Here is a 21050-nt window from a genome sequence, read left to right on the forward strand (position 1 = left end):
CAATTCTGGAGAATGTTCCATGGGCACTAGAGAAGAATGTGTATTCCGTTGCTTTGGGATGGAATGTTCTGAATATGTCTGTGAAGTCCATTTGGTCCAGTGTGTCATTTAACGTCTTTATTTCCTTGTTGATCTTTTGCTTAGATGATCTGTCCATTTCAGTCAGGGGGGTGTTAAAATCCCCCACTATTATTGTATTGTTGTCAATGTGTTTCTTTGCTTTTGTTATTAATTGGCTTATATAATTGGCTGTTCCCATGTTCGGGGCATAGACATTTACAATTGTTAGATCTTCTTGTTGGATAGACCCTTTAAGTAGGATATAGTGTCCTTCCTCATCTCTTATTACAGTCTTTGTTTTAAAATCTAGTTTGTCTGATATAAGGATTGCCACCCCAGCTTTCTTTTGGTGTCCATTAGCATGGTAAATGGTTTTCCACCCCCTCACTTTCAATCTGGGGGTGTCTTTGGGTGTAAAATGAGTCTCTTGCAGACAGCATATTGATGGGTCTTGTTTTTTAATCCAATCTGATAGCCTGTGTCTTTTGATTGGGGCATTGAGCCCATTTACATTCAGGGTAACTATTGAAAGGTATGAATTTAGTGCCATTGTATTACCTGTAAGGTGACTGTTAACTGTCTGTTGTCTGTGTTCGTTTCTGCTCTTTGCTGCTTTTAGGTTCTCTCTTTGCTTAGAGGACCCCTCTCAATATTTCTTGGAGGGCTGGTTTCGTGTTTGCAAATTCTTTTAGTTTTTGTTTGTTCTGGAAGCTTTTGATCTCTCCTTCTATTTTCAATGATAGCCTAGCTGGATATATTATTCTTGCCTGCATATTTTTCTCGTTTAGTGCTCTGAAGATATCTTGCCAGTCCTTTCTGGCCTGCCAGGTCTCTGTGGATAGGTCTGTTGCCAATCTAATGTTTCTACCATTGAAGGTTACATATCTCTTCTCCCGAGCTGCTTTCAGGATTTTCTCTTTGTCTCTGAGACTCGTAAGTTTTACTATTAGATGTCGGGGTGTTGACCTATTTTTATTGATTTTGAGAGGGGTTCTCTGTGCCTCCTGGATTTTAATGCCTGTTTCCTTCCTCACATTAGGGAAGTTCTCTGCTATAATTTGCTCCAATATACCTTCTGCCCCTCTCTCTCTCTCTTCTTCTTCTGGGATCCCAATTATTCTAATGTTGTTTCGTCTTATCGTATCGCTTATCTCTCGAATTCTGCCCTCGTGATCCTGTAGTTGTTTCTCTCTCTTTTTCTCAGCCTCTTTATTTTCCATCATTTGGTCTTCTATTTCGCTGATTCTCTCTTCTGCCTCATTTATCCTAGCATTTACTGCCCCCATTTTTGATTGCACCTCATCAATAGCCTTTTTGATTTCGATTTGGTTAGATTTTAGTTCTTTTATTTCTCCAGAAAGGGTTTCTCTAATAACTTCCACGCTTTTTTCAAGCCCAGCTAGTATCTTTAAAGTCATGATTCTGAACTCTAGGTCCGACATCGTACTAATGTCCGTATTGAGTAGGTCCCTGGCTGACGGTACTACCTCTTGTTCTTTTTGCTGAGGTGATTTCTTTCGTCTTGTCATTTTGTCCAGAGGAGAATAGATGAATGAGAGAACAAAAGGCTAACAGGTTTACTACGTCCCCAGCAAATATACTGTATACAAATCAGAAAAGACCTGAAACCAGGGGAAAAGAAAGGGAAAGAAAGAAAAAAGAAAGAGAAAAAGAAAAGAAAAAGAAAAAAAAGATAAAAACAAAAACAAAACAATTCAAAAAAGGCAGAATATGATCAAATATGATCAGGCTAGTGCATAGATCAGTGCCACACACTAGATTTTGGGCGTATTTTGGTCTGCTAGAAAAAAGTGCCTCCTAAAATTTTAAAGGAAGAAAGACATATATGTACAAAATAAGGGTTGATACAATGAAGGGATGGAAGATGACTGTAAAGATGAAAATTATAAAAGATTTTATAAAAGGACTTGGTAAGATAAGTTGTTTGAAAAAAGAAAGAAGATTTAAGGAAAAAAAAAAAAAAGGAAAAAGGGAGAGAATGTGATCAGGCAGGAGACTAGAACAAAGCCATACACTAGTGATTTAGGGTATATTTTGATCTGTTAGAAGAAACTGTACCTCAAAATTTTAAAGAGAGAACAACTTATATATATATGCCAAAAACAAGGATAACTACTATGAAGGGATAAAATATGACTCTAAAAATGAAAAAAAAAAAATGTTTTTTTTTTTTAAAAAAAGGGATTTATAAGATGTTGGTTGAAAAAGGGAAAAAGAAAAATAAAAAAAAGTCAACAAAAATTAACTTTGATGAAATAATGAATCATGGTAAAAAAAAAAAAAAAAAAAAAAAAAGAAGCCATGAATCTATGTGCAGTATTCCCCTAGCGCTGGAGTTCTCCTATTCTCCTTGATCGATCAACTTGGTCTTGGCTTGCTGGCTGTTTGTGTTGATCTTCTGGGGGAGGGGCCTGTTGCTGTGGTTTCCAAATGTCTTTGCCGGAGGCGGAATTGCCCCGCCCTTGTCGGTCCGGGCTAAGGAAGCTGCTCCAGTTTGCTCTCAGGAGCTTTTGTTCCCTGCAAGCTCTCGGTACAGCTTTGGAGGACCAGGGCGAAAATGGCGGCCTCCCAGTCTCCGCCCGGAGGAGCCGAGAACTCAGGGCCCCACTCCTCAGTGCGCCCCCAGAGAAAAGCAGTCACTCCCGTGTCCCCGGTCTCCGGCCGCTCTCCATGCTCACCCGGCCCGCGATCGAGCGTTGCTATCTCTGGCACCCGACCCCGCTCGGAGTCTCCAAACCCAGCAGATCCCTGCAGTGCGCTCCCGCACCGCTCCTCCCCGGGAAGGAAGGGGAGTCTCCCCGGATCTGCTGCTTGTTGGGTCCTTGCTGGGGGAGCCGTGCCCCGACTGGGCCGCAGATCACAGTTTATGGCAACCCCGAGCTGAGAGCCCGCGACTCTGCTCCGTATCTGCAGCCGGCTTCCCCGCCCCGACACCTGGGAGCTCTGCCGCACTCAGGCACCCCCGGTCTCTCTGTGACCCCAAGGGTCCTGAGACCACACTGTCCCGGGAGGATTCCACCCCCCGCTTAGCCACTGCAGCGACGTCCCTCCGCCGAGCCAACTTTTAAAAGGTCCGATTTTGTGCTCCGCGGCTCTAGCACTTGCCAGAAGCGGCCGGCGGAGGCCCCTCCCCCGCCGTTTATCCTCCCGAATATCGCCTCGGATTCACTTCTCCGCACGTCCTACCTTCCAGTAAGTGGTCGCTTCTCTGTTCAGAGAGTTGTTGCTACTCTCCTGTTCGATCTCCTGTTGAGTTCGTAGGTGTTCAGAATGGTTTGATCCCTATTCAGCTGAATTCCTGAGACCAGACAAAATCTAGGTCTCCTACTCCTCCGCCATCTTGCTCCGCCCTCCGTCTAAAGAATTCTTTCTTGGCTGTTGGCCCCAGACCCCACCCCACCAAACCTCACCTATATTCCAAAACCACATCATCAGTATATCCCAACTATTACCACTTTAACATGCAATCGATATAAAACCTATTAATTAGATTTTTTGGAACTAAGTCTCTGAAATCTGGTATTTTACATTTACAGTACATCTCCACTTGGACAAGCCACGTTGCAAGCACTCATCCACATGTAGCTAGTAGCTACCATACTGAACAGTGATGATCAATTTCCGACTGCTGTATTCCATGCATCAAAATTTAGGGATTTGCTGGCTCTTGAGTATATAGGAGGCTGTCTGGTGGGTCATAGTTTCTGTTCTCAGCAAAATCATACTTGCCTTTACTTTTAAGCTGAATAAAATCTCTGTAAATGTTTACACTGATGGGTGCCTTGTTTAGGCTGTGTGTACATATTTATATTCTTTCAAGAATGAGTCTCGGGTAATAATAGCTCCAAGACTTACTGCCTCACAAGTGTTTCCATGCAAAATATAGACAAGATGCTTAGCATCTCTGTGTTTGTGTGTCTTTCAGGCGGAGGGTACCAGGCTTCAGCGAGAACTCCGGGGATATTTAGCAGCTATCAAAGGTAATGTGTGAGTCATTTACTGCATGTTACCTTACCAAGCACAGATTGTTCTTGATATTCATGAGTGGCGGGATTAAGTGTTAATTACAAAGCTGTTTGGTTTTCTGGCAAGATGCATACTTGAGCACAGGTGCTCATTCCACCCACCCCCAAATTCCCATTGAAATGATAATCAGAATATACAAGAAAAAAAATGTCTACTGTTATGCTGGCAATGAGGAATAAGTGCTTCCTACACCAGAGACTTCTAGGAAGCTTTGTGAGGTAGAGCGAGCTTGAGACCTTGTTTAAGAAAACTTGCAGCTGGTATATCCTAAGGGAGAGCATGTCCCAAGAGTAGACCACTCACAGACTCACACTTCAGCCCTCTAGCTGCAAGGGGCAAGGAGTTATGGCAGAGGCAGGTGGAGGGTTATCAGAAATCAAGGACCTGGACTACCTGTGACTTATGGGGACCAGCTGCACTTGCAGCCCTGCCACTGGATGTAGACTGAGAGGCTGTGACATTGGTTTCTGGCCTCAGCCATGCAAGGCAAAGAATTGAGGTGGGTGGTGGAGGGAGGAGAGGGCAGTAGGGAGGTGTGCTCTGTTCCTGCCTGCTGTACCTTATACAGCTGCCTGCACTGAGACGGATCCAGGTGCACCCATGGATGTGATGGATCACAAGGCAGACTTCCAGATTAGTCAGGGGGAGAATGGATCGTCTGCAAGGGGTCTTGCATCAACTAGCGAAATACCCAGAAAAAAGTAAGATCCTCAAGCTCATTCTCTACTCCCTCCTTCTCAGTTATAGATCTAGTAAAGAGTTAAATATGCATACAAAGACATGTCCTAAAGTACTAGAATAAAATACAGTAGACTTAGTCTCTAGTCTTGGTTGACAAGGTCTTTACAAGGGCAACCCAAAAGACAGACACCATAAAGGGAAAGATTGAGAGATTTGACCTCATAAATATATCAAATTTATGTATATGTTTAAAAAATTATTTTGACAACGTATTTGATGAAAGTGAGCTCCGTAAGTATGCTAAATGAATATCAGTTGATTAAAAGAAAAAATAGGTAGAACATATGAAGAAAAAATTAGCCAGAGAAGAACTTGGAGATGGGTAATAAGTGTGAAAAAATAGTTTCAAGTTTCAAAAAGAGTTTTCACTTATCCTCCTGGACGGATAATCAAAGAATATTAAGTAAAATCAAAAGGGAGATACTGTCATTTTTCTTCCAAATGTTTAGAGACATTAAGATTAAAAAGACCATAATACATAGCATTGGAAAGCTGTGGGGAGCAGACCCCTTTTATTTATTTATTTATTTTATTATTTTATTTTATTTTATTATGTTATGCTAGTCACCATACAGTACATCATTAGTTTTTGATGTAGTGATCCACGACTCATTGTTTTTGTATAACACCCAGTGCTCCATGCAGTACATGCCCTCCTCAATACCCAGCACTGGGCTAACCCATCTCCCCACCCCCTCCCCTCTAACACCCTCAGTTTGTTTCTCAGAGTCCATAGTCTCTCCTGGTTCGTCTCCTGCTCCGATTTGCCCCCCTTCATTTTTCCCTTCCTTCTCCTAATGTCCTCCATGCTGTTCCTTATGTTCCACAAATAAGTGAAACCATATGATAATTGACTTTCTCTGCTTGACTCACTTCACTTAGCATCATCTCCTCCAGTCCCATCCATGTCGATGTAAAAGAAGTTGGGTATTCATCCTTTCCGATGGCTGAGTAATATTCCATTATATATATGGACCACATCTTCTTAATCCATTCATCTGTTGAAGGGCATCTCGGCTCTTTCCACAGTTTGGCTATTGTGGACACTGCTGCTATGAACATTGGAGTGCATATGGCCCTTCTTTTCACTACATCTGTGTCTTTGGGGTAAATACCCAGGAGTGCAACTGCTGGGTCATAGGGTAGCTCTATTTTTAATATTTTGAGGCACCTCCACACTGTTTTCCAAAGTGGCTGTACCAACTTGCATTCCCACCAACAGTGTAAGAGGGTTCCCCTTTCTGCACAACCTCTCCAACATTTGTATTTCTTGCCTTGTCAATTTTTGCCATTCTAACTGGTGTAAGGTGGTATCTCAATGTGGTTTTGATTTGGATTTCCGTGATGGCCAATGATGATGAACATTTATTCATGTGTCTGTTAGCCATTTGTATGTCTTCTTTGGAGAAGTGTCTGTTCATGTCTTCTGCCCATTTTTTGACTTGATTATTTGTTTTTTGGATGTTGAGTTTGAGAAGTTCTTTATAGATCTTGGATACCAGCCCTTTATCTGTAGTGTCATTTGCAAATATCTTCTCCCATTCTGTGGGTTACTTCTTTGTTTTGTTGACTGTTTCCTTTGCAGTGGGCAGAAGCTTTTTATCTTGATGAAGTCCCAAAAGTTCACTTTTGCTTTTGTTTCACTAGCCTTTGGAGATGAATCTTGAAAGAAGTTGCTGTGGCCAATGTCAAAGAGGGTACTACCTATGTTCTTCTCTAGTATTTTGATGGATTCCTGTCTCACATTGAGGTCTTTCATCCATTTTGAGTTTATCTTTGTGTATGGTGTAAGGAAATGGTCCAGTTTCATTCTTCTGCATGCGGCTGTCCAATTTTACCAGCACCATTTATTGAAGAGACTTTTTTCCATACATGTTTTTTTCCGGCTTTGTCGAAGATTATTTGACCATAGAGTTGAGGGTACATATCTGGGCTCTCTATTCTGTTCCATTGGTCTATATGTCTAGTTTTTGTGCCAGTACCACGCTGTCTTGGTGATCACTGCTTTGTAATATAGCTTGAAATCAGGCAACGTGTTGCCCCCAGCTTTGTTTTTCTTTTTCAACATTTCCTTGGCAATTCGCGGTCTTTTCTGATTTCATACAAATTTTAGGATTGTTTGTTCCAGCACTTTGAAAAATGCCATTGGAGTTTTGATCGGGATGGCACTGAAGATATGCAGCTCAGTTCTGGGACTGGTTGGAATAGGGTCCCGTACTCCTCCACCATCTTCTCCTCCCCACCCCCGCAGCAGACCCCTTTTATACACTGCTGGTAAGACAGCTTTCCTGGAGGGCAATTTGGCAAAAGCCTTTAAGTGTCTATTTTTGGGGGGAGGGGGCATCCCTTTTGACACAGTAGTACCAGTTCCAAGAACTTACTCTAGCCATCTCATTGTGGAAGTGTGAAATTGTTTCAAAGATCGTGATAAGTAATAAAATAATAATCTTAAGAATAAAAAAAATAGTCATAATAATAAAACATTGGTGAAATTGATTTTTAAACTAAATGATATTTAAGCTTGTATAGGCCAGGCATATAATTTTAATTCTTATGACAACTCTGATGTAAGTACTCCCATCATCTTCATGTTATAGATGACAAAGTGAGGCCCAGAGAGGTTAAATAGCTTGTTCAGGGTCATGAACTAGTAAACAGTAGTGCCAAGATACAAACTCTCATCCACATGTTTCCTAATGCATTGCTTTTTGTAAATTGAAGTATAGTTAACATACAGTGGTATATTAGTTTCAAGTGTACAATACAGTGATTCAACAATTCTACACATTACTCAGTGCTCATCATGATAAGTGAACTCTTAATTCCCTTCATCTGTTTCCCACATCCCCCCACCTACCTCTCCTCTGACAACCACCAGTTTGTTCTCTGTGTGTTAGAGTCTGGTTTTTGTCTCTTTTTTCCCCTTTGTTCATTTGTTTTATTTCTTCAATTCCATATATGACTGAAATCGTATGGTATTTGTCTTTCTCTGTCTGACTTATTTCACTTAATACCCTCTAGGTCCATCCTTGTTGTGGGCTTGCTTTTTTTTTTAATAAATTTTTTTAAGATTTTGTTTATTTATTCGTCAGAGGGTGAGAGAGTGAGAGAGAGCACAAGCGGGGGTGGGGGGCACGGCAGGCAGAGGGAGCAGCAGACTTCCCACTGAGCCGGGAGCCCGATGTGGGACTCAATCTCAGGACACTAGGATCATGACCTGAGCCCAAGGCAGATGCTTAACCGACTGAGCCACCCAAGTGTCCCTGTGGCCTTCCTTTTTTTTATCCACTGTCTTATCCAGCCTTTGAACTATATGACTGTTGGTAGGGCATTGATTTCACAAATTTGAGTTCATCTGTACAGTGGAGTAATGATAACTTACTACTATTACTTTAGAATGAGCACTTCCTGTGTGCTGGGCTGTGAGTTAAGCATAGGCTTATTACCTCTTTGTAACCACCCAACACAGTTATATGATACATGACAACCTTCGTTGACATTTGTAAAGAAGTAAGGCTCAGACAACTTTCACAAATTCATAGAGCTCATACTTCACTGTTCTAAAAAAATTAACCCTAAGTATTTATAACAATTCAGTCAGAAAATAGAAGGCACTCTAGGTATTTCTTTTACTATTGGTTTAGGATTTGAACACAAGATGTCATATATTATTTCAAGCACAGGATTTTTTTAAAAAAGATTTAGAAAGAGAGCATGCACACGAGTGGAGAGAGGGGCAGAGGGAGAGGAAGAGAGAGAATCCTCAAGCACACTCCCCACTGAGCATGGAGCCTGATGTGGGGCTTGATCCCAGGGCCATGAGATCATGACCTGAGCCAGTCGCCTAACCGACTGAGCCACCCAGATGCCCCCACAGGATTTTCTTTATGTTGGCTGATTTTTTTTTTTATTCAATGTTGGCTGATTTTTTTTTTTATGTGGATAAATGTATTGAATGAAGGAGTGAATTCAATCTCCTTCTCAAGTCTCTGTATTTTGGTCAGTTTTACATCCTTAGTAGGAAGACTGCTGTTTTAAACAAGATGGAATAATTCTTTTCCTTACTAGGGTCTAGGAGCATCCACTGAGGGAAGAATTAGCTCCAGAGAGACACTGGTGCAGCATCAAAGCAGCCTTTCAATGTTGTAGACTGTGTCCTGCTTCCACTGCTAATGGTCACATCCCCATAGGTAGGAGAGAGGACTTGCCAGCAACTCTTCCCCAACACATTTTGTTAACAAATGATACTCCATGAAAGGGACCTATGTCTATATTACTTTGGTCAAGGCTGGTTGGAGTGAATTCTCCAACAGAACATAATTACTGTGGGGCCCTTAATATGTTAATATAATCTCCAGAAGCCCTGTGGGTGGGTGGGCAGTTTTTACCAGGTATTTGACGATGGAATGCTTTCCTCTTCTCAAAGTTATACCAAGAATTAGGGTTCCTTGGAGCACAGTTTGGGTTTTGGGGAACACAAGGAAAGACAGACAGTGGGTAGGTGTTAAATAAATCATAATTTGGATTTTCAAGGGGCTTTCATGGCCAATTTTTCTGGCTTTCACAAAAAAAGAACACTAGTTAACTAACTGTATTGTAATGCAGGCAGCATTATGGAGGAAGGAGATCTGGCCCTAGAGTGATGGCCCCTGGGTCTGGTCCCAGGGTCAGTGGTAGGAAGATCACCAAGCTCTCAGCTACCTGGTGTTCCTCATCCATCCAGGTGCTGTCAGAAGCCCTCCAAATCTCTACTACTAAAACTCTGGGGAATAAGGTTATTCTTCGTCTTATGATCACAGGGTGCCATTCACCTCTGTAGGTAACTATTATTTCTGCTGATGCTTAGGCTTTGCAAGGTAGATCTTTGTTCTCGTTTATTTTAGCAGCAAATGTTGCATTGAGCCCCATTTATGGGCGCAGCGCTGTTCTCAGAGTGGAGATGCAGAGACGAATAAGACACAGTGCCTACTCTGATGGAGCTGGCAGCAGAGATGGGGAGAAAGTTAAATAAACAAAAAGGCCAAAGATACATAGTAATACAAACTTTAACAGAAGTGTGCCTTATGTGCATCACAACAGAGGACAGGACCCCCCCCCCCCCGAAGGACAGGAGACCAGGTTGGGCCTTCCAAGGGACTTATGCTTAAATGGACCTAGGAAGGGAGTATAACTAGTTACCAGGTGATAAGATATGCTGGAGACTGTACTGCATGGAGCACTGGGTGTTATACGAAAACAATGAATCATGGATCATTACATCAAAAACTAATGATGTATTGTATGGTGACTAACATAACATAATAAAATAAAACAAAAGAAAAAAGATATGCTGGAGACTGCGGTTGATGTTGGAAGGACTTTCCAGGTAGAAGAAGCTACATATACAAAGGTCCAGGAGGCAGGAAGAAGCTTGGGCTCTTTAGGGAACAAGTAGATAATTGAGTGTAAGCAAGAATCTGAGATGGATGAGATGTGGTAAGGTAGGTATGCTTATGTATCCTATCATATTGGAGTTTTGGTCTTTCAGTGCAGAAGGGAGTCATTACATCACTGTAGGCAAGGGAATGAGTCACATGATCCGATTAGCATTTTAGAAAAATAGTTACTGTGGTTTTGTGGGATTCAGGCTAGAGGAGATGAAGCTGCAAGAGACTTCTTAGAAATCTAGTCCAGGATTTAATAATGATAGTGAAAAAAGCTAACATTTATTGAGCACTTTTGTGCAAGGCACTGATGTAAGCTTTTCCTGTCTCATTTCATACAATTTTAACTATGGCCACAGCACGTACTATCATTGAAAAGTCGTGTGTACACTTTGGAAAACTGAAGTCTAGGATGGTTAGATAACTTGCCTAAGGTCACACAGATGACATGTGTTGGCAACCAGATTTTAACAAAGGCTGATGGATTGCAAATAATAGTTTTAATTATTATGCCACAGTGCCTTCTAAAAAGTTTTTCATAATGGTGGCTGACATTTGAATGTTAACTTTGTAGAAGTACTTTGCTCAACCGTTTACATTATTTCATCTAATCCAAATGACAGATGATGGATATGCAATTGAGGGCTGTGGCAGTGGGCATGGAAGCAAGGGGCTTCAGGCAGGACTGGTGTGCCTTGGTGGCATACTCACTTTGGGAGGATGAATCCAGTTTTCTAACTGGGACTACCGGGTGACATTCATGAGGATTGGGAAGAGGAGTAGAGGTTTTGTCAGGAAGTTCTGAGTTGGTTTTGGGCATGTGAAGCGTGGGGAACCAGAAGCACATCCACGTGGAGATGTCCAGTAGGGATTTGGAATCAGGAGTCACTGGCATGGGGGTGGCCATGGAGGCCAGACACTGGGATAATGAACACACAAGAACTCCTCTCCACGGAGCATGGCCCAGATGGTGGCATCGGTACTTGTTAGTTGTATGTGCTTGTTATGTGTGAGCATGACCCAGCGGGAGGGTTGACTGTCTTTGAGCCATCTCACACTCTGCCTACCCCCCCAACTCTTGTTCCTATATTTGCTCTCCTGAAATCTCTAGGAGAAAGACTTCCCATCCTGCTTTCCTCTGAGCCAACTGCTGGCTTCTTAAACAGCTCTCTTCTAAATAATGGGAAGAGCTGCCAGATACTTACAATATTGTAGATACTCTTGTAATGGTTTATGGTTGCTGCTGGTTATTGTCATAATGTATTTTAGCTGATGTTATTTTTAACTAAAATGTACACCCTCAGGTTGTACAAAGAGGACTCTTGTAGCAGTGTAATCTCTGCAACAAATCTTAGAGGATGAGAATAGAAGCTTGCAAATTTGGTTGCAGAGGGAAAGAGGATGTTGCAGTAAATGCCTTGGAGAAGGTCCAAAATTTTAAAGCAAGGGAAGTGCTTCCTATCCAGTAGTAAAATAATAATTCTATGCATGACGCCTGTCTTGCAGTTTTGGAAATCACTAATCTTTTAAGAAAATACTGGATATAGATATTATTAAATGCCAGAGGTAGCATTTAACATCTTTTCTGCTTTTTTTAAATAATTTTTTATTGTTATGTTAATCACCATACATTACAACATCTTCTCTGCTTTAATGTTGCCAAGCTACTTTGAAGGGAACTTGGGTTTTGGCTTTTTTTTTTTTTTTCTCTTATGCTCTGTCAGCAGAGTAGGTTCTAAATCCCTAAAATCTTTGCCATTCTTTAGGCCCCTTAAGACCAAAGCTTGTGTCTTGTTCACTTATGTGTCCATCCAAGTGCTTCCTATGCAATATTCTAGAAACAATTTCTATGTCAAAATGGACTCTTTCCAAATTTTCCATCACTATTTATCCACACAGCAATTAGTGGTTATTTTTGGCTGCTAGGAGGGATATTTACTGCAACATTGTGCTTTTAGCCCCAATGAGTAAGGTCTTGTATAATTTTATTTTAAGCTTACATTCACAGTTTTATTTTTCACCACAAAGGTTATTTGTCCTACAACACCATCATTTCTTTTTCTTCCTCTTAAGACCTTAAGAACTTGTCTACCCAGCTATTTATAATTTCGTCGGGCTTACGACAAAGATTTAAGAGAAACCTTCAGAAGCCTTTTGGCATCTGAGTTATGGAAGGGTGTCAACCAGTGACTGACATTCGAGGGGTACAGTTCTTAGTAGAGGCTTGCTTGTCCTTGGGGAGGAGCCAATGGAGATGCTGGAGGTCATGTTGGTCCACCTCAGCAGTGACTGCGCATACAAGAGGGAACATTCTCACTAGGGGATTCATTCAGAGTGCTAGAGGACACTTGCAGGTTTTGCATTAATTTTTGGCTGTCTCTACACCTACATGCTTTCATGTCATCACTGCTTTTGGTCACCAAGTCTTTTCAGCTGGTGTGGGCCATACAGGATGTTGTTGGGAGATCCTTTAGTGTGCTCAGTGATTTGCTTCATGGAGAGAGGGTTTGCAGGCTTTCCTACTTCATGTGTCCTAGAAACCTTCACATTTCTCAAGTGCATAGACCAAATCTGTATCTGCATCTTACTGGAGGAAGGAGAGTGGGGGTGTTCCCTGCCTAGAGAGAAACTGTACTATGAAATACCATGCTGACTTTTGTACCTACTCCTCAAGGATTTACTTCTGTCACTTCACACATCTTTTATTTTGTTCTCTCATAGTTGAAACCAGAACCGATGCCCTTAAATCCAACAAGCATCTAGTTGAGTCTAGATGGTTGCAGCTTTCAGTTTCATGAAAACTTTCCTTTGTGGAGTCATGGGCATTGAGTTTTATGAGATGCTTTTCGTTTGTAAGGAAAATTTCATATCCCCTAGTGACAAAAGCCAAGACACCAACTGGGCCAGGTCTCAGCTTCCAGTCATTAGGGAGGGTTTGGTGCCAGAAGGGGAGCTTCTCCAAGTCACCAGCCAAAGAACGCACTAGGGACTGTTCTCAGCCCTGCGCTGTCTCCACCCAATGTGCACTGTATCCTCCATGGTTTGAAGGAGGGGCAGAGCAGAGACTGGAAAAGACTTGGTGATACTTTCCATCTTTGTGTTGCACAAGGACACTTTATATCCTTCCTGCTATTTAACAACCATAGTTTTTGCAACACACACCAAATGTAAGTCTAATGGAAATTCTGACCCACAGAGTTAAGAACTCTAAGCTTTCTGAGAGTTCTGATTTAAAACTGTATATGTAACTTTTAATAACTTTAGAAAAAGAAAAACTTTTTTTCTTTTTTCTTTCGAAAACAGGCCACTTAAACTACTTCCAGCTGTTTTGCCCTAGAATCCTGTTAATTTTGCTTCAGCCTGCTTCTGTGGAAGGCTTTATTTTTCATATTTAAAGTCATTTAGGATTAATTTTATTTTTTGAGCTCCGTAGTCTTATGGATGTGTTATTTTAGGTGTTCTGTGTATTTATGGTCCTGTGCCATGTCATACGTGATGGCATACATAATAGAACACATTACTATTGTTGTTTTCAGAACAGGACACCTTGTTGATTTTTTTCAAGACTCAGTATCTGCCATTATCATGAAAATAATAGAAAATGCACAATGTAATCAGATACGTTAGAGACCCTCACAGGGCAGTTGTGAATACAGATGCAAGTAACAGTCGTGACTTCATGATTTTTCCTTCAATGATTAGTGGGTAACTCAAGGTTTTTCTGTCTTAGAAAAGTAGGGGACACAGGAAGGGGCACCTCACCCATGTCTGTCCAACCAGAGTTGTTTTTCTCCAACACTAGGCATGCAAGAAGCCTCAATGAAGCTCACCGAGTCGCTGCATGAAGTCTATGAGCCTGACTGGTATGGGCGGGAAGATGTGAAGGTGGTTGGCGAGGTAAGATCAGGATCACAGACCACAGGAGGCCTGGGGCACTTCTGCCAGGGTTCCAGCACATTCCGCTAAATCATGATGGGGCACCATGTACCCAGAAGACACCGTACTATTCTGCCATCCAGATCAGCCCAAACTCATACTGATTAGTGAGCCATTATAAAACTAGAGGTATAAAGCTGTGCTTTAGTTAAAGGTGATTTTTCTTCAAAATAAGAATACTGTTTTACCAACCCTTTCTACACATCTTAGCTCATCTCAGCAGCAGAACTGGCCCAGGGCAGAACTTCACCCCTGTACCCCTTCTCCCCCCATCCTGTCTTGAAAGCAGGGTTAGGAGGTGTGAAAAGCATCTATTTCACTTAAATACCACTGGTCCATTCACTGGTCTGCAGAGCCTAAGGACAGATGTGGTCAGCCTGTGGTCAGGAATGTAACTTCCAGAAGCCTTTGTCCCTAGACATGTCTTAACACCTGAAATCCAATTTGCAACCGAGGGCCATCTGGCTGGCGAGAAGTGAGGAAGTGGGTATTTTCCGCTTTGCAGAAGGCCTAATGGGGTAGAGACCAAGAGTGACCTCTGTATGATATTGGATGAGTTCTTCAACTTCTCAGGCTTTAGCTTCCTCATCTTCAGAGTGAGAATAAGAATTGTACCAACTAATAACACATTTAAAGCCTATGTATTCACATTATTGGCATGATGTTCAGTATATGTCATTATTACTGATGTTAGCAAACTGCCTGTCAGGGCTTCTCTTGTGTCCAAGGTCTTTGTTAATGAATGGTGTTTGTCATAACCACTTGACATGAGCCCACTGATGCACACTGAGGCACAGAAGACCTAAGGAATACAGCCGCCCTGGCTCGGGAGAAGGTTTGAGGTGTGATGCACTGACCATCCATGCGATCTTTGGAAAGATGGGTTAACAGTGCAGCCCCAGGCTGCTCCGTGAAAATTCTGACATCCCCGCATTGATCTTCATAATCTTTTTAAGAGAAAAAAAAGCCCAGAGATGTATTTATGAGAAAAGTTCTTGTCACCTTTCTCCTATATAAAGACACCATTTCAACATCACGTTGTTAAATGTTTACCTCATATTACACGTTTCTGATGAATGGTGTATGATTAAAAATTCGTCAAGAAAAGAATTTTTAAGGGAATAAAAGAAACTTACATTAATAGCTTTTCAGAGCACCACGTTACCTTGTGTGTGGAACAGATTTCACTGTTGGCGTTTGTTCCTTCAGAAAATGACTGCGGTCCCACCTTGGTCCTTGGAGGGCCTCCCAGGATTTTTGGAACCTTTAGTTGCAGATCCAAATATGGGCTCTTTTGCTGGTGAAGGAGCTGAACACTCCATGTTCAGAGCGTCTATTCACATCAGAAGATGAACCCTTTCATATGGAGGATTTAAATTTTTTTGTTGGCATAAATTTCTTGAATTGGGATCTGTAACAATGAGGATCTGTATTTGAAGTGTGAAAAAAGAAACAAAAGCAAATAAGCCCCCGAAAGTGGCTTTCCAAAGATAGAAAGTTATCTCTCTCTCGTAAAAGACTTCGAAGTGAGCAGCCCAGGTATGGGGACATCAGGGACCCATGTTTGCCATCCTTGCTGTTTCATCCACGTTCAGTATGACTCTGAGCACTGGCCATCGGCTCTCATTTTAGCACTCCGGTCGGCAAAAGGAGGAAGCAGGGAAGACTAGCCTCATTTTAGGGACACTTCCTGAAAGTTCATCCCTTTGCCCAGACCTTAGCTGTGACACAGGCTGGAAAATGTAGTCTGTATCCTCGGTAGCCTATATTGTCGATTAGAACTGGTAGCCAAGGCTAGGTTGGTTCCTGTGGAGCTAAGTGGACTGGGAGAGTAGTATACACAAACAATGAATCATAGAACACTACATCAAAAACTAATGATGTGATGTATGATGATTAACATAACATAATAAAAAAAAAACTTGTAGCCAAATTGCCTTGAAATTTTATTGTATTATTAAATAATCCATGTTTTTTTAACATCTATTATCCAAGGAAGTACTATTTATCTAATTTTATCATTCCTGATTTTTTTTAGAAGTTCAGCAATCAAAATCATTCAGCAGTTATCTCTTTGTTTCTCTTCTTCTTTCAGAAATGTGATGTCCTATGGGAAGACTTTCATCAAAAACTAGTGGATGGGTCCTTGCTGACACTGGATACCTATCTGGGCCAATTTCCTGACATAAAGGTATTTTACTTTGTGTCTATAAAGGGAAGAATTGTATGGTTCTATGTACTTATTGAAACGTGGGCAAGAGATAAGTGGAATTCAGAGTCCTCAAACTGACATCAAACACGGTCACTTTTCATTTATTTAAGCATGGAAATTTTATCCTATCTTTTGAAATGAAATGTAGCCACAGAAATCACATTTTCCCCTTTAGCGAACTGCTTCAGCTTTCGTTTCTCTACAGACATCTTTTTAATACTCTAGATATAAAATTGCAAACCAGATACCAAAAATTCCAATCTTCTTTGTGTTTCAACCTTTTTATTGTATAGCATTTGATAAGAATTTTCATTAGAATAAACAGCAGTCTCCAAGAAAGGAGAAACTTCATTGCAAACCTGAGAGCAAGATTCAGTCTTTCCTTATTTACTGTTCAGAGCACACCTGCATATGTTTTCTGTCCTTAAAATTTCCTGGTTCAGATTGAACTGTTAAGATAGAAGCATTTCAAATACATTTACAACTGGGTCTAAAAATATCTCATCTAAAACATTTGTCTTATTTGACACTTGGATTCATTGATGGGAAATATATAAGCGGAGGATTGAACATCGTAGATTTAGAATTGACCTTGGAGGTAGAGATGGTTTTTAAACCATCAGGGCTGTACATAGCACATGGTAGCATGAATAGATCTGCACCCAGTTGTTTTTCCTCCTCAAGGAGGAATACCAGGTAAGTACCATGGTGCTGCCCGTCTTATAGGGTGAAGGAGGCCGTGAACCAGCATCCATTCATCTGCAGAGCCTTAATTAGGTGACTTCTGATGTGAAGCTCCACTTTTCTCTAGTCTGCTTTGTAGCCATTGCCAAATACCAGGACACTAGCTGCAGTAACGTGCACTGGCCTTGGCCATAAAACATAGTGAAGCTTCTCAGCCAGAGCAGCACTCCTGTCAATGATGTCAATTTCCTTGGTCCCATACATGATACCTAAACTAATTGGCCAACATCCCAAGTGTGTTTTGGGACACAGGGGCACCAGACAAAAAGCCTCAGTGGACCAGACTAGGTACATTAATTAGTCTTGGTGGCAGAATGTCACAGAGAACAAATCCAAACGATGGATTCTCAATGACGTTATCATAATAGGCAGGAGAGCACTTTCATGAGCCATTGTATGATTGTATCCTCATTAAAAGGTGTAAGTTGGCTTTTTAAAATTTTCTGAGAGATTTAAAAATTAAATTGAAAAAATTTTAGGATTCTCTGAGGCTGCCATGCACTAGCCTATAGAGAATGTGTCTTGGGATATCTTCAGATTATTTGGTGGACAGTCACATTTTGTCTTAGAATTTGTAACATTTGTGGAGCAAAGAGTCTCCGAATCATTATCACACTTCAGAATATCATTTGTTGCGTGGTAATTTAATCTCCATAAAAATCAGTCCCTAATAAATCAGAAGGGGATATGGGAAAACTTTGACTTCATACTTGAAAATTCCAAAGCAGTTTGCAACTAGTCTAAATTATTCATATAATATACATTAACAGTATGATTTAACTAAGCAAATGAAGGCTGTGATTGACCAGAGAAGAACACATTTGAAAAGTTGTTCAGCTTCAGGAACAAAAACTTGGTATCATTAGAAAAATGTGGAGGATCTTGGTTGTTATGGTACTGCCCAGCCATAGTAATTTGGAAATTGACCATATTCTCTAGGAGCATATAATTTTAGAAGACAAAAACACCCAGAAGTACCTGCATTGAAACATAGATCAAAATAAAATCATGATGGCAGCACCTGGGTGGCTCAGTTGGTTAAGTGTCTAAATCTTGGTTTCAGCTCAGGTCATGATCTCAGAGTCATGAGATCAAGCCCCGTGTCAGACTCCATGCTCAGTGGGGAGTCTGCTTGTGGATTCTCTTCCTTCTTCCTCTGCCTTTCTGCCTACTCATGCTCTCTCTCTTTCTAAAAATAAATAAATAAATATTTAAATTAATTAACTAATTAAATAAAATCATAATGGATGATATGGACTGTCTTCAGTTTGTTCCACATCAGAAAGATGAAGAACTCAGTAGAACTTTTGCTTAAGCAATTCTTTTCTTGAGGTCCACGGTTGAGGTCATGCGCAAAGATGATCCTCCAGTGACTGAACCATCTTTACACTAGAGATTTGGGAATAATGTCATCTAGCTGGGTGTCTTTAAAATAAATAAAATATATGTCATGGGGTTGCCTGTGTCATGGAAAGAGGCTGAAATAATCTCTCTTTCTCTGAAGTCACATTTAGAATAGCGTTTCAACCAAGGTGGACAATTGTGAAACCGTTTCATATGACAAAGAGTTGAGGACACAGCAGTGTTGAACTAGGAAAGGAAGCTATTTAGAATTGGAGAGTAGACACAGTAGCTGTTTCTAATATTTGAAAGACATTTTTTTCTGTGAAGATACACTTAAGTTATTCTCTGTGTCTGAATGGAAGGTAGAAGTGGATGTAGACTCTATCACTTCGTCAAGTTAGTGCTGAATGATTATGTAATGAATGGGTTATTGATCGAAAGGAAGCTAATGATTAAAAATACTGTGTGGAGAATTTTCAAAGCATGGAACACAACTGACTTCCCTGACTTCCATTAAAGTCAAACAGTCCATGTGTAGTTAACATGTCAGGCAAATTTCCAAATATTTACTGCTGCTCACCAGCAAGGACTATGGAGTACCATTCATGAGGGAATGATGTTTGACTTTTCCAACTGTGATTGGCAGGGCACCCGGTGTTATAGTTCTTATTATGCAGCACTGACATCTAAAATCAATGTTATAATAAGAGCCAGCTTGTCCTCAACCCAGGCAGGCTTACAGCTGTGAGCAGATACTGTAAAATGTAGTTTAGATTCTATCTTGGCAGCCATGCATAAGCACTTAAACATATGTTTACAACAGTGTGCCATAGTGAATTCCAAGTTGGGGTTATTATTGACATTTAAAAAAAATACAATAAATTAATTTTTTTACTGTATAAGGTCAGTGTGCAGTGGGAAATTTGGAGAAATTTCAATTGAACCATATCATTAAACTCTTTATTGTTAAACTAGTAAATTTACTTAAATTTATTACTGGATGGTTAAATAAGAATTGTGTTATTTCCCATATAAAAGCTAAGGTGGATTAACTCTACCCTTACTTAGAAGATTTGATTCTTTCTTCAAGTTTTTCAAGTATCAGATAGGTAAGGAAATAAGATTGATTTGTATTTCCAACACAAAATTGTGTGAATCAAAATGAGCGATGGCCTTCAAAACAGGCCCTTCTACTATGGTAAGCCCTGCTCTGTAATTGACTTGTCAGTTACCCAAGAAAATGAGTCATATTATTTATTTCACTTCTTGTTTTTGAACAAAAAAAAATGACCCAGTGTACTCTTCCACCTTATTCCCAGGCTTGGAAGTCATTGAATTTTGACCCTTTTCAAAAAAATTGCATTCATCTTCAAAGAATCAAGATTGGCTTCTTGGAAGATACTAAAGAAGAGCTCCCCACCCCAACCCCTCCCCTACAAGTCCATGAAGCAGAGCTTTATCAGAGATACACAGAGTTACACAAGTCCACTGCTTCAAGGAACAGTGTTCCTTTGAGGATAGTAGTTAGATGTTTGCTACAAATAATGAGTTGGTCACCTCATAGGCACACTCTCCCCACTAGAGTGCCCTCAAGGGCCTCCCTTCATCCTGCCTAGACTAATTCATCCCCTATCTTTAAGAAAATGTGATCAGCCATGCTTTCCACTAACACCAGTTGGAAGTGGTAGGTGTAGAGGGTGAAGAGATTGGAAGCGGCTAAATGAGAGTAACTGCCCCAACCCACCTCTCACCCTTCCTGAAGGGGGTATAGAGGAATAGCATAGAGTGACAGGTGGTAATTGAATGATGGGGTAGGTCAGAGAAATATGGGAGCAGTTAAGAGGACTGACCAAGAGTCAGGAGGAGGGCGGGGACTGGATGAGGCAGGTCAGGGCACTAGAGTTCAAGATATAAGGAGGCACCTACTCTTGGTTGTTGACCCCGCAGGTATGTGTACCTGAGAGTAAAGGCCTTCTTAGATGTTGTGCCCTAGGTGTCTCAATGTGCCTCATTCTACTCCTGGTACTGGTTGGTGTGTGGTGGGAGGGTTGGCTGACCTCTAATTCATCTCTGCCACAGACTTTCTGAGCAATTCTGGACAAGTTAGAAGTTAATCTCATGCAACTGGAGATTCTCTACTTGTAAAATGGGAATAATCCCTGCAATACCCATAATGTAGGTTGCTGAGGATCTGTGAGTTGTGACTGTGTTTGTATGCCATAAACATGCTAGTGTTGTTTTCTTCTTTCTACCATATAAAAATAAAGTTTTCTAAGGGTCTCCTCCTGTAGTAGTTCTCCAATTGGACTAGCTGGGTATAACTGAACCACTAGGGGGCTTTTCAAAAAGGCCAAATGCATGGGCCTTGCATTAGACTAAATAAATTTGCTTATTATTTGCTTATTAGTTATACTTCCTTTTTTAAGATTTATTTGATTTTTAAAAATTTTATTGTTATGTTAATCACCATACATTACATCGTTAGTTTTTGATGTAGTGTTCCGTGATTCATTGTTTGTGCATAACAGCCAGTGCTCCATGCA

The 21050-nt window shown here is 40.9% G+C and overlaps 1 protein-coding gene across 2 annotated transcripts in view; it reads left to right on the forward strand.

Moving 5' to 3' along the window:
* Positions 1–21050, forward strand: part of AMPH (amphiphysin) — a 309085-nt gene that overhangs the window by 180082 nt on the left and 107953 nt on the right. For both annotated transcript variants that reach the window (XM_035723411.1, XM_027574926.2), the window contains exons 3-5: positions 4007–4061; positions 14074–14168; positions 16303–16398. In XM_035723411.1, coding sequence (XP_035579304.1) covers positions 4007–4061; positions 14074–14168; positions 16303–16398 — 246 coding nt within the window. The remainder of the gene's footprint in view (positions 1–4006; positions 4062–14073; positions 14169–16302; positions 16399–21050) is intronic.

Source organism: Zalophus californianus, chromosome 12, assembly GCF_009762305.2.
Source record: "Zalophus californianus isolate mZalCal1 chromosome 12, mZalCal1.pri.v2, whole genome shotgun sequence".
In the NCBI taxonomy this organism is placed as follows: Eukaryota; Metazoa; Chordata; class Mammalia; order Carnivora; family Otariidae; genus Zalophus; species Zalophus californianus.